The sequence below is a fragment of the Aquarana catesbeiana genome, linkage group LG12 (assembly GCF_042186555.1).
Source record: "Aquarana catesbeiana isolate 2022-GZ linkage group LG12, ASM4218655v1, whole genome shotgun sequence".
Classification (NCBI taxonomy): Eukaryota; Metazoa; Chordata; class Amphibia; order Anura; family Ranidae; genus Aquarana; species Aquarana catesbeiana.
In genome coordinates this window covers 83325508-83340351 of record NC_133335.1, presented here as the reverse complement: position 1 = coordinate 83340351, position 14844 = coordinate 83325508, and the positions used below count along the sequence as shown (strand labels likewise).

General features: G+C 42.3%; 1 protein-coding gene across 1 annotated transcript in view; it reads left to right on the top strand.

The window, feature by feature from the left end:
• The first annotated feature begins 509 nt into the window (after positions 1–509).
• The window catches only part of SLC25A19 (solute carrier family 25 member 19), a 34964-nt gene continuing 20629 nt past the window's right edge, over positions 510–14844 (top strand). Inside the window, exons 1-3 of the mRNA XM_073608150.1 lie at positions 510–819; positions 10061–10205; positions 14099–14254. Coding sequence (XP_073464251.1) covers positions 10074–10205; positions 14099–14254 — 288 coding nt within the window. The 5' untranslated portion in view covers positions 510–819; positions 10061–10073. The remainder of the gene's footprint in view (positions 820–10060; positions 10206–14098; positions 14255–14844) is intronic.

The window sequence follows — 14844 nt, the reverse complement described above, 5'->3', positions numbered from 1 at the left end:
TCAGCTGCTTCATCGAAAGCTATACAGGGAAATTGGTGCTTGTAACTCCCCCCACCACCGCACTGATCATCTGTAAGGCGGCCTGGCCCCCGCCGAGTTCAGGACATCCTGCCTGGCGCCATCCTTGCCGGGGACAAAACGGGGGACAGAATTGGTCACATTGGGACAGTGTCCTCAGTCCGAGGACATCTGGTCATCCTATTTTATAAGGTCTCACACCAAGATAGCTGCAGAATTTACAGCATCCAATCAGACATCTGGTCACTCAGACACCAGCCCATTTATGAGGGGACGACTTCCAACACATTCCAATCCATTTATATAATGCCACAGTGCCACCTACTGGATGGAGAGAAACCTGCACCTGCCCACATGTCACAATGTAATACTGTCACTGAGCCCAGACATGCCAGCTCCAGGAGAGAGACTTGAGCCACAATAAAATGTCTGCCGTATAGAGGACAGTGTGGCCTGCAGCCGTGAACCTGTTCTTCCTCCCTCCAGTGTTTGCAGCTTCTCCCTGCAGCCAGTGAGCTCCTTCACAAAACACAGGCTGGTTCCTCACAGGAGCCCGCAGTGCTGGGCTCGGATCACTGTCTGTCCCTCAGCACTCGTCCTAATTTAGGCGCCTGGCGAGAGCCTTGTTTACCTTCCATAGTTCGGCCCCTAGTGAGCAGCCGGCAGTCTTTGTGCTGATTGGTTTAGCTCCGGAACGCATTCATTGGTGTGGAGCGGAGGCCTCGCCCGGTATGGATTCCCCATTGGTTGTGTGAGTGGGCTTGTCTGGAAGAAGGCAGTCTAGTGGAAGTACGGTGTGAGGTGAGTAGGTGTGTGTAGTGCGGGAGGTGAGCGGCACTATGAGGGGACGGAGAACGGGCCGGGGGTACTGAGGGACACAACTTTTATTATGAGGGTCCTGGGCGGGCTTATCCTGCACATGATAATATATATAGACATGTTATACATGGCTTCAGGCAAGGACACGGCTAGTCCTGTCCGGGGAATCCTTCTTCATATGAAGAACAGCCACACCCTCATCTCATATTATTATTATTGGTGTCAGGAAGTGATGGCAATCCCCTGTAATGGGGACACAGGCCACATCTCAGCTGCTAACAGATATTGGGGAGTTCAGTAACGCTTACTGACACGTTTTTCTGGAGGTACAATATCCTACTGACACTTTTCTGGAGGTACAATATCCTACTGACACTTTTCTGGAGGTATAATTACCCTACTGACACTTTTCTGGAGGTACAATATCCCTACTGACACTTTTCTGGAGGTACAATATCCCTACTGACGCTTTCTGGAGGTACAATATCCCTACTGACGCTTTCTGGAGGTACAATATCCCTACTGACGCTTTCTGGAGGTACAATATCCCTACTGACGCTTTCTGGAGGTACAATATCCCTACTGACGCTTTCTGGAGGTACAATATCCCTACTGACGCTTTCTGGAGGTACAATATCCCTACTGACGCTTTCTGGAGGTACAATATCTCTACTGACGCTTTCTGGAGGTACAATATCTCTACTGACGCTTTCTGGAGGTACAATATCCCTACTGACACTTTTTTCTGGAGGTACAATATCTCTACTGACACTTTTTTCTGGAGGTACAATATCTCTACTGATGGTCGGCTGTTGGTCCATAAATCCCCGCCACCCATTCTGGAGACTTTTCCAACACATGCAGCACATTCAGGGAGTTTATAATAGCACCAATATTAAAATGCACCAAATTCAGGAATAATTGCCTCCACTTTGTAGATAATAAAATTGAAGGTAATTAGGAGCTATTCTGTGTACAGAGACAGGCAGAGTGCCCATCTCTGTATGCAGTGTCGCAGAGCAGAACATTTTCCACCGCTACCCTCTGCCTATCACTAGTTGTTAAGGACCCTATTGGCTTCACCCCTGACAGCCTCCTAGAAAACAGTGACACTGCAGTGGATGGAGGATTCACAGACACCAGTTCCCCGTCAGGTCCACTCTGTCCTTATGATGGACAGCAGGCACTGTGCAGATTCTATAGCCAATATTAGGCTAACTATTGTCTGAGGCTCGATTCACACCTATGCATGTTGCTTTTGAGCGTTTTTGGAGGTTTGTTTTTCATGCTTGCCACGTTTTTGAGCAGCGTTTTTGCCACGATTTGCGTTTTGCGTTTTTTTTTTTTTATAGTTTTTTTTTACAGTCTTAAAAAAAATAAAAAAATAAAAAAAAAAAACGGCAAAAACGGTGCACTTGCGTTTTTGATGCTTGTCCATTGAATTCTATTACATGCAAAACGCTGCATTTTGCATGAAAAAAAGTCCCTGACCCTTTCCAAAAATGCAGAGAAACAAAAAGGCATTGATGTGAACATGTTCCATAGGAACCCATGTTAAAAAATTCCCGTGCATTTCTGCAAAATGCATCAAAAAACGCGCTAGTGTGAATGGAGCCTAAGGATCCACCCACTGCCTGCTGTTAATCACAAGGGGAGTAGACCTGATGGGGAACTAGTGTCTGTGAATCCTCGCTAGACTCCATCCCGCACCCATATACAAAACTCCTCACTACTAAACTGTCTTTGTAATAGCTGCAGGCGCAGGATTAGGCACTTGAAGACTAAGCCTATTTCTGATACTTGCTGCTTACACTTTAAAAATCAGTATTTTTTGCTAGAAAATTACATAGAACCCCCAAACATTATATATGTTTTTTCAGCAGAGACCCTAGAGAATAAAATGGCAGTCATTGCAATACTTTGTCAAACTGTATTTGCACAGCGGTTTTTCAAATGCAATTTTTGGGGAAAAAAATACACTTGAATGAATTATAAGAAAAAAACGAAACAGTTAAGATAGCCCAAATTATTTGTGTAATGTGAAATGTTACGCCGAGTAAATAGATACCTATCATGTCATGCTTTGAAATTGCGCTCGTGGAATGGCGCCAAACTCCGGTACTTAAAACTCTCCATAGGCAATGCGTTGTAAAAACGGTTACCCATTTAGCATTACAGATTAGGTTTTGTGCTCGAATTATTGCATTCGCTCTAACAATCGCAGCAATTACCTCACGTGTGGTTTGAACACTGTTTAAATTTGCTGGCGCAACTTACGTATGTGTTTACTTTGACGCACGAGCATGGAGGGGTAGGGTGGTTTAAAATGTTTATTTTTTATTTTATTTTTACACTGGCCCTTTTAATTATTGTATTTTTTTGATCACTTTTATTGCTGTCACAAGGAATGTAAACATCCCTTGTGACTGTAATAGTCACATGTCAGGTATTTATTTGAAGGGAACTGGGGTCTATAAGACCCCAAATCCCTCCTTTTGCGCATAAAAGCAATCAAAACGCCATATTGGCTGTTTTGAATACAGAATTTTTTATAAATCTGGTGCCTCTACGGCTTCAGTAAACCAGAAGTGACGTAACTTCCGGGTTTCTAGATGTGAGTCCCGATCAAAGCCGATTCCAGCTTTGTTTGGGTCTCTGGCCAGCCAACAGACGTGCCAGCTGATCACTTGGACCTCCAGATGGAACGGGAGAGCCCGGTCAGACCGGCGCGACCATCGGCTCTAAAAAAAAAAAAAAAAAAACTGTACCGGGGTGATGCTGCAACCACTTGTAACAGAATGACGTACGTGATTTTGAGGCAGGTGGTGTTTTAAAGCAGACCTTCATCCACCCGAAGAAGATCCGCCTCTCCACCCCTTTTCCCCTCTGCAGGAATAGGGCATTTTGTTTTTTTTGCTTTTTATTTAAAGTCCGCCTCCCCTCCCCATGCACGTCACTTGCCTTAGGCGAATGACGTACACACTGCCCGCTGTGCCTCCTGGGACATGTACGTCACAACTCCCAGGAAGCAAAGCCTTTCATTGAAGAACAGGAGGAGGGGATGGGCCTATCGTCACGTCATCGAGAGGCCCACCTACTGAACCCGGAAGAGCCAGCGGGCCTCTGGATGAGGTCAGAGAGAACATGGCGGTTCGGGACGGAGCTGTGGCCGGGCATGAGATGATCTCAGCAGGTCAACGCTGGATTCACTGGATGGGTGAGTATCTGAAATGTGCAGATGCCACCACAAGGTGAGCAGGACAAAAAATAAATTGGGAGGTCGGCGTGAGTTCCTCCTTAAAGTGGAACTTGAGTCAGAAAATTAAGTACTGCTAGATCACTTCAGGCTGGTCCCTTTTGCAGGTATAGCTATATAAAACATTAAAAATAAGTGCCTATACTGTTCACAATCCAGTAATACACAGCCTCGCTCTGCTCTGCACATGCTCAGTTGGTCTCAGGGTGGATTTGATTTAAATCAACTCGATTTAAATCATAATTTTTAAAGAGCAACTGTCATCTCTGTCCCACAGTGACTCCTCCTCTGACCTACTGTTGACTCACCGACAGTCCCGTTCACTTTAATGGGGCGGCTGGTGATGTGGCAGTAACACAACAAGGTGAGGGACATGATGGCAGCAGGTGAGTGGATGCCCGCTAACAGGCACTGCCATGATGGATCTGAAATGACAGGTGCTCTTTAAATGTAAGGACTCATTCTTGCTGGTAGTTAGACTCTTTAATATCTAAAAAAACAAAATGAAGGTTTCCTATTTAGAATAATAAGCTGTCATGTTAGTAAAACAGTGATATCAGAAGCGATTAAATCATACAGTTTGTAGTGTACATAGATTTGCAAAACAATCTTCCTGAACTTTGTCTTATCTCATGGTTACTGTAAAATTGTGTGAGTGCATCAATACAGTGCATGTTATTTCAGCATGCAGAGCTTGGATTCATTGAACGAGTTTACCAAAAATGTAAATATTGCAGAATATACTTTCTCATGCTACATAACTAAGCTCCATTTCATGCTGCATAAACTAAATTATTAATGTATCTTAAATGGAAAACTATCTTTAGATAGATGTTTACTTCAAAAGCATTTTATTAAAATAAATTTAATTAAAAAAAAATGATTTTTGGATTTTTATCATTGATTTATATCCACCCTGGTTGTTCTCCATTTTTAGCCATTGCTGAGTTTGTAGAGGTTGATCTGCTGACAGCCTTAGGCCCCTTTCACACTGGGGTGGTTTGCAGGCGTTATTGCACTAAAAATAGCGCCTGCAAACTGACCTAAAACTGGCGCTACTGTTTGTTCAGTGTGAAAGCCCTCGGTGCGCTGGCAGGAGAAAAAAAAAACTCCTGCAAACCGCATCTTTGGAGCGGTGAAGGAGCGGTGTATTCACCACTCCTAAACCGCTCCTGCCCATTGGAATCAATGGGGCAGCGCGGCTATGCGAGCGGTTTTAACCCTTTTTCGGCTGCCAGCGGGGGTTAAAACTGCACCGCTAGGGGCCGAATACTGCCGCAAAAACGACGGTAAAGCAGCGCTAAAAATAGCGCTGTTTTACCACCAACGCCCCCACCGCCCCAGTGTGAAAGGGGCCTTAAAGCGGAATAAAACCCTCCTATCCTTTACAGGCAAGAAAGCTGCTTCTGTTTTTCCTGCAACTGCCATGGTGCTGCACATGTGATCAGTTATGACACCAGCCATTTCATGGTTTGACAGTTTGGTTGAGGACACAAGCAAATGTGACAGTTAGCATTCCAGGAATGTAACATTTTTTTGAAACTGTTGAGTTGATAGGTTTAGTTCCGCTTTATGATTTACAGCTGCGGCTCTGGGCTTTAGCAAAATGGCCTCCAGCAAGAAGAAACAGGAACAATGCTGGAGGCAATTTACAGCACACACAAATTTTGGTAGCACAACTATTAATGTGGAATGTTTGTTCTTTGTTAAACAAATTCTTTTTTTTATCAAGTTGTTATGGGTAAAGTTCTGCTTTACCCACAGCTGCACTGAGGGTGCAGTGTCTGTCTACATGATGTTACATGAATATGACGCCAACATTTGTCATGTGGAGGCATCTCAGTATTCAAAAGCGTGTCAGAGACAATGAATTCCCCGCATTGTGCCACCCATATAAAAGATAATAGAATAAGACAATGTACTTAGACCCTGTTCACATATACTGCAATGACCAGCATTTTACCATCCTGGATGAATACAGGTCACTGTTAGGACACACAGAGATCAAATGTTTTCTATGTGTCCTGTTCACACTGCAGGACACCCCAGAGGTGCAGTGTAGTGAGCTGCAATAAAATGCAGACATGCTACACCACTGGCTCTCTGCAAATGGAACAAATAGCTGCCCATACACTAAACTGCTGCAGTTTAGTGTGAACTGGCCCTTACTATCAAATTCACATACTGGGCATTGGGGAGTATTTACTAAAACTGGAGCAGCTGTGTATAGCAACCAATCGGCTTCTATCTTTTATGTTCCAAGCTTAACTGAACAAGCTGAAGGTAGAAGCTGATTGGTTACTATGCACAGCCAGATTTTGCCTGCGTCAGTTTTAGTAAATTCACAGAAATGTTTCCTATCCTTAAAGCTAAAGCTTCGTAAAAAAAAAAAAAGAAGAAAAAACACTTATTTTTGCCATACAGGACCCATGTAAAAATGTGCCCCACTTGGTAATTGTTCTGCTCTTTGGATTCTCTAATAAATCAATCCTGTTTGATTAAAAAAAAAAAAAAAATGCTGCAAATGTGTATCCTGTGTTTTGCTGGCTTCAGGTTACTGTAATAACCCACCTCTTATTCTTGTATAGCTTGCTATAATTGGAGTGGAAACACATTTGACACCTTCAGCTGCCATTGTGCTCTTACTGAGCTTCTAATGTGTCCTCTAAGGAGGAATGGGCTGCCCCCAGGCATACCTGCCCTTAATTTATCCGCTGCTGTATATGCTCCAGTATGAAGACGCTCCAAGGTTAGCGTTAGGACAGCAGTTCACAGAGGAGCCTTGACAAGGCAGAGCAGTTTTAACATGTATTTTCAAATATGAGCAATTAATTTCTAACTTCTGTTTTTAAGGCAAATTGTTATACAGGGTCAATTTTTTTTTTTTGCTGGTTAGCTGGTAAGTGTGCTGGGAAAACTTTTGTTTTGTTTGTACTGTGCAAAGCCCTTCCATGTGCACCTTACTTCACGCTAATTATAAATTGGGGGGAGGCCATTTTTGTATAGCTTTCCTAACAGCCTCTGTGTCCCAACAGCCTAAGAACATAGTGCTCATTTGTGCCCTAAGGTCGTTCTTCCTACACCCTATTTCCCCTCACTGTGCCCAGTCTAGAGGTATATCTTTGGGACTCAGCTGTCAGTTTGACAGGAATATTTCAGGTGTGTGTTGCAGAAGCATGGCCAGTGGCAGTAATGAGTGTAATAGCGCTGCTGTTAAGCTGGCTACTGATGTTACAATCTGATCTAAACTCTTCTTTAGGCCTCATGCACACAGGACAATTTTATAACTCTCATAGAAGCAAGCAGCGTTTTTGCAGAAAACAAGCCTGACACTTGTATAAGTTTGTCTGGGTGTTATTTCATTTTATTGACCAGAATAAATAAATTATTTAGGCGTGTTTAGCAGCTTTTGGCAGTTTTTTGTAGCACCAAGTGTTTCTTTCTGCCCAAACTCTGCTGCTTCTGGACACACTGGCAGTGTGTTTTTTTTTTTTTTCCTGCCTCTAAGAGCCCCTGCCACTAAACACAGATAAAAGCCTGTGTGTGCATGGACACATAAGGGGTTGTTTACTAAAACTGGAGAGTACAAAATCTGGTGCAGCTCTGCATAGAATCAATCACCAAGATTTCTGGCTCCCAGGTGTCTTCTATACAGGTAACGAGCCGAGATTGGAAGCACTTTCTTAAAGGGAGTGCTCCTAATCTCAGCTTGTTACCTGTATAAAATACACCTGTCCACATTCAATCATATTCCAATCTCTACACCATTGCCAAGACCAAAGAGCTGTCCAAGGATGTCAGGAACAAGATTGTAGAGCTACACAAGGCTGAAATGGGCTACAAGACCATCGCAAAGCAGCTTGGTGCAATGTCCCCTGCTCAAGAAAACATGATTCAGAGGAGACCTGGGTGAAAGTTTTGTGGTTTTTTTTACTTTTTGCTATAATAAATATCCAAAAAAAACCAAAAAACTAATTTCTTCATCAGATTAGACGAATATGTATTCTTCTGCATATTTTTGATAAAAAATCACAATAAGTGTATATTGATTGGTTTGGGCAAAAGTTATAGTGTCTACAAAATAGGAGATAGATTTATGGCATTTTTATTACTCATTTTTTAAATTTTTTCTTTACTAGTAATGGCGGTGATCAGCGTTTTTTTTTTTTTTTTTTTTCATTTTAGCAGGATTGTGGCGGACAGATCAGAAACTTTTGACACATTTTTTTGGGACCAGTGACATTTATACAGCGATCAGTGCTATAAAAATGCACTGATTACTATATAAATTACACTGTCAGGGAAGAGGTTAACACTAGGGGTCAATCAAGGTGTTAAATGTGTTCCCTGGGAGGTGTATCTAACTCTGGGCAGAGGGGACTGACTGGGAGTACAGAGAGATCGCTGTTCCTGATCACTAGGAACAGACGATCACTCTGTACTTCACTGTCAGAACGGGGATCTGTTTGTTTACACTGACAGATCCCCGTTCTGGCTCTCACGCGCAACAGCTCCCCGCCATGCAACAGGCGTGCACGCCTGCTATAGCTGTTACAGGGACCGACTTACAGCTACAGGGATTTGCAGGAACGAGCCGACCTGCAGCAGTATAATGACGGCAGCTGGTCCTTAAGCGGTTAAAGTCCTGGAGTGGCCTAGCCAGTCTCCAGACCTTAATCCCATAGAAAAAATGGAGGGAGCTAAAAGTTCAAGTTACCAAACGTCAGCCTCAACCTTAAAGACTTGGAGAGGATCTGCAAAGAGGAGAGGGACAAAATCCCTCCTGAGATGTGTGCAAACCTGGTGGTGAACTACAAGAAACGTCTGACCTCTGTGATTACCAACAAGGGTTTTGCCACCAAGTACTAAGTCATGTTTTGTGAAGGGGTCAAAAACTTATCTCACTCATTAAAATGCAAATCAATATATAACTTTTTTGAAATGCGTTTTTTCTGGATATTTTTGTTGTTATTCTGTCTCTCACTGTTAAAATAAACCTACTATTAAAATTATAGACTGATCATTTCTTTGTCAGTGGGCAAACGTCCAAAATCAGCAGGGGATCAAATACTTTTTTCCCTCACTGTACAATCCTTCTACAGGTCACTAAATAGCAGCATTCTGCATTGTGTCTAAAGAAGCAGCGCCTTGATGTCATCTGCACTTCCTGTATCTCCAGTGTGCATATTTATAAAGGGCAAGTAATAAATCATCTGTTGCTGCAGAAGTGCATGAGGGAATTTGGTTTCCCCTGACAAGATCATGACCCTAATGAAAAAAAAAGAAAAACCCCAACGCAAACATCTAAAAATGTGTCTGTCGTGCTAATTTCTGTCTGCTGTTGCACTAATAATTTCCATATTTAACCCAGATTTACAGCTTTGCATTGTTGTAATACATGTTACTGTAACACAACACACTCATTTCATTTAGTGCTGTAAGTCCAAAAGGATGTCATACAGCAAGATGCCATGTGATGTGCTGCATTAATAGTGTAGGTCTGGATTTTGTTCTGTTGTCTTGTGTTGACAGCAGTTGTAAATAATGGGCTACTTTGACACCCATCTCTGGGCTAAATCTGCCTCCCAATTAAAGCCCTAGCTGTCCCCAAAAACATGTACTATATGGTCAGGTATACTGCAAAATCTAAAAATACCATCCCAATACATACCCAAAGCATACAAACTAGCTATTATATAGCTCTCTGGACTTGTCAGGGGTTGGACTTAAGGCTCCTTAGATTTATTAGGTTGATCACCATCACTCTAGGTCCTAGGAGGAGCTGTGGGAGTTTCAGGCCACAGACAGTCCAGAAATGTAGCATTTGCAAAAGCAGAGGTCAACACTGGTTGGCGTCCATAATTCCCTCAGAATTGGTTAACAGAGTGACCCAGCTAAACTATAGTAGTGGAGAGGAGTTCCTATGTGATTTTAATCACATGCTGTTTATTTTTTGCTTGCTCTCAGGTTCCCTTGGAGGATGGTGGGATATGACCCTGACTCAAAGAGACATCTTCTGTCTACCACTGAAGTAGCCACTGCTGGTTCACTTTCTGGACTGGTGACAAGGGCCTTCATTAGTCCTCTGGATGTCATAAAAATTCGCTTCCAGGTATTCCTATATATTTTCTACTACAAATGGTGGGGTTCTTATTCTTAAAGTGAACTCGTGGATGGCATTAAGTTGTTAAGTGAATACTTTATTACATTTAAGTACAAACACTTTAAGGTGCCTAAACACCTGCTTTAGTTTCACGTAGAGCACGATGCAACCCCAGAAAATTGAAATACTCAGTTACCTTGTTCGACCCCCTCCCCCCCCATTTGGACTTATTGTTTAGCAAGGCAACCTATAATAGTGATGGGCCGGTACTGGGAGTGGGCAGGAGGCCAAACCTGATGCCATTGGAGATGCATGCTAAATCAACACACTTTTTTTTTGTTAGATTCCAGCTAGAAATTCCAGTGTGGGTAAAATCCACAAATGTGGATCTTCCAGCAGCTTTTAAGGATAAAAAAGCAGCTCTAGCTGATATATTCATCTCCTGCCTGGCAATGTTCCCAGCAGATACACCTGTATGTTGAAAATGTGCCCATGGTGTCAAGGTCATGCCACTTACTCTGGACTCATTTCATTATGCGGCACACCAATCTGCAGCGTTTAGGATCCCGCTCACTGCCAGGGGAATAAAGGGGTAAAGAGCACCTGTGATGTCACCAGAATGAAGGTGCCTGAAAAAATAAAAGGTTTCAGGGGTTCTGTAGTGGAGGAAAGAGAAAAACAAGCAGGGGGATTTAGAGACCAGAGTTGGGCTTTAAAGTTTGTAAACACATGGAGGTGCTTACACAAACTGGTTTTGAATTGATACATTTAATCCTCCATGTGTTCATTTTTAATTGGCACAATTGTCATAAAAAAATAACTAAAAACTATATAAATATTAAGTCTACCGAAGTTCATTTATTGCAGCAGGTGTTCGTATAGACGGTGTCAGAAACCATGAATCGGACTGAGACAGAAGTACAGTTAAATCTCACTTGTTTAATAATAGTAATCAAAAAAAGGTAAACATAGTCAAAACATAGCCAGAGTTCAGGAACCGGAACGGATAGTCAGACAAGCCAAAACATCAGGGAGCAAGAGATGGGCGTAGTAGAACAGCAAGCAGGATCTGGAGCCAAAAGGAATGTCAGCCAAGCGAGTCTTTAATAGGAACACAGGAGAGCATCTCTAGAGATGTGACCAAGGCAAAGGCAGAGATCATCTGGACTGGACGGCTTAAGTAGGCAGGACTGACGAGCAGGATATCAACAGGTGAGTCACTGTGGAGAGATAGGAGCTGACAATTAGTCGACAGCTGAGTGGCTAGAGAAGGAAGGACTGAGCCCAGCCCTGACAGATGGGTACTGCATAAGCGCCCAAAAAATGATGTAGAGTGCTCAGTACTGAAACAAGCCATTGTTTGACTGATCTAGAAGTAAAGGTCTGTAGACTTCCAATGACATGCTAAGAACAGTAGAGCACAGTCACTGTACTGCACTAGTATGCAGAAAGTATATTGTGTACAATCAAAAAGGGCTATCTTCATGTACATAGAATATAGATTTCATACATAGACAACATCTATCTTCACAATAAAATGCTTTGGTAAGAATACTTGCATGCAGGACAAAGGGAAAGGATCAATGAACTCCACTCACCTTCCCCCAGATGCATGTACTCCTCTTTCCTTGTTGAAGTGTCACCCCTTTTCAATGTAGTGAGGAAAGGTGAGCATGTAACTCACTGGATGAGCAGGTGGCTCACTTCCCCCCTCCATGGGACAACACTAGGTGCCTCCTGAGTGACCCAGCACTGCCACTTTGGACCTGGAATCCATAGCCATGTGCAAACTGTTGACAAGTTGGTTTGCAGCTTACACAGGACTTATTTTCCCAATACCAGAATGCAATGGCATTGAAGCAAGGAAAAGTGAATACATACAACTGGGAAAAGGGGGGTGTTAAATGTCTGTTTAATTTGCCCTGCAATAGTAAGGTCACCTAAACTACTCATTTAAACCTTAGACACTAATAGAGAGGACATTGAGCACATATGCCTACGTCTGCTAAGAACACAATGATTTTGCTTTGAAACTCAAAATGGGAGCTGTAGATACCTGGAGGTGCAGAAAGAGTTAACTCCTATTTAGTATGGCAATGTCTAAAGTCTGACTCTGCAATCTCCTTCAGATGTACCATCAGATGTGTGGTACTTGATTGTACCTGATCGATTATAAATTGAATGGATTGCTGGGAAGGCTCCTGGGCCATGTATGTATTTATTCATTCATCTAGGGGAGATTTCACAGGAATTACATAATGAGATTGTAATGTGTGTAGCAAGTATAAAGCAAAACCTGGGAAAAAGAAAAAATCTCTGCGCAACGGACTAGGTTCTGAATAAAAGGTTGGAGGGGGTTAATAGAACTGCTGTCTCTACCAGTTACTACCACTAAGTGGAGTAATATCACATGAAAAGAAAACAAAGTAGATATGGCACTGTTCTACTGCTAGCAAATAGTGGTTAGAGGTGTAAAGATACATAAACTCCTTCCTTTGGAAAAATCCTAAAAACTAGGAGATATTCCACAGTATAAGTAAGTGTTACCAATATGTATCAATTGTGTAAAACCAAACCAAAAAATACTTATACAGTGTGGTCTTACATTAAAACAAAAACAAAACAAAGTGTGTGATCCTTGGTGTAAGAAGTCAATATATATAATACCCATTCAGATAAAAATAAAGTACTAAATACAATTGTTGTGCACACTGACGTCATCTGGTTGCTCCAGATGACGTCAGAGTGACGAAACGCGTAGGGAGGAGTCAGCATACGTCCTTCCATCATTTCCTGTCACAGGCGCTGGTGTCAGTGACTTATGCCTTTGTTAATTCTACCATATGCGAGTACCTTTCTATGCGTTAATAAAACAGTTTGATACAGTATTATGCTATTTGTGCTCCCTCTCTCTCTTTCATGACGCACAATATACACGATGTGCAGTGTAATGCTGTCTCCCAGGGGCACGCTGGAGTATTTGTATCCTGAATATGCAGCGATGGGATTATATTGAGCCTTCAGCATTGCTGATACTAAATCCTGGATCTAATTGGTGCATTCGGTGTTGGCCTTCCTCCCTCTAATGGCCGTTCCCATAATTAGTAACACTATCTACATGCCCCTGCTGAGATATTTAGCTATATCCAATATACTCTCTAACTGCTGATTGAACTTTCTTATCCTACCGTGATTTGCATGTTTTTGCATTTCAATTTAAGTTAGAGAGACATATTTCCTTCTTTGTCTCATCTGTGAACCTTGGCCGTGTCCTGAGGAAGCCTAACGACGAAACGCGTAGACATACAAGGGCTCACTGCACAATAATCATAGATGCTTTATGTTACAACTGTCATTTTGTTTTTTAGATATTTGTATTTTTCAATAAATTTATATTTTTTATACTGCTATATCTTCTCTACTGTTTCTTAGCCTAAAAAGTCTGTCTCCCTGTTAATACTCAGTACTACCTTATTTTGTATCCACAAAATGTGGAACATTTCAAGGGGTATGAATACTTTTTGAAGGCACTGTAAGTAGAATATCCAAACAAAAGAACTCGCTGCTCCAGGTGAGACAGGAAGCCTAATGATATCATGGGTGCCCGCCTCGGCTCGCCTCCGCATACGATCAACACTGAAGAAATGGCTGCACTCCAAGATCCATCAAAATTCTTATTTAATGAATGAAAATCCCAAGTGTAACAGACAGTTCAAATGGTAGACGTGTTTCACACACTAACAGGTGCGCTTATTCATTACCTGTAAGTAGATGTCAGGCTGCCCCTATCTCCTAGGACACAAAGACTACTAATTTCATTTGTGCATTTTTTTTTTTTTTTTATAGCAAAAAAAAAAAAAACCTTTAGGAATATAGTGATCTCTCTGGTTTTTATTTCACAGCTGCAAATTGAGGGTCTGAGTAGGCAAGGAGCCCATGGGAAGTATAGTGGTATTGTACAGGCATTCAGACTGATTCTGAAGGAGGAAGGCTTACCTGGGTTCTGGAAAGGACATGTCCCAGCACAGCTCCTCTCTGTTGCCTATGGTGCTGTACAGGTGAGTTCACTTACCTCGTATTAGTTTGGACTGTCTACAGCTAAATAAAAAGAATGGGTGCATTTAAATCCAAGCTGCACTTTTTATTATTGGGACGTGCCTTTTGTGTTCGAGGATAACATCAAGTTTCCTCAGGCACTATCCTTTCCTATTATTCAAAACTATTTCATAAAATATGTCTCACGAAATGTGCTGGATGTGAGAGAAGGGAAGATTTCCCTTGACTTTCTTTCTCAATGACAGTGTTTCTGAAGTACAGTAATTGAAGGGACATGTATCCATTTGGGACACACACAGCAACAACAAATCAGATCCTCTGTGAAGTGTTTTTTGCTGTATGTGGCTTTCTGTCCTAGTGCCCCTCCTTTCTCCTATGTTAGGGAGAGAGTCTATCACTTCCCACTCTTTCTAAAATAAATAAAAATAAAAGTTTTGGCTGAAGCTAGGCTTGTTAAAGTCCCTTTCAAGTGGGGCCATTCCTTCACTATACTATGGAAATAGGTATAGGGTTTAACCACTTGAGGTCCGGGCCATAGCCGAATGACGGCTACAGCGCGGACCTCAATCTCCGGGAGGACGTCATATGACGT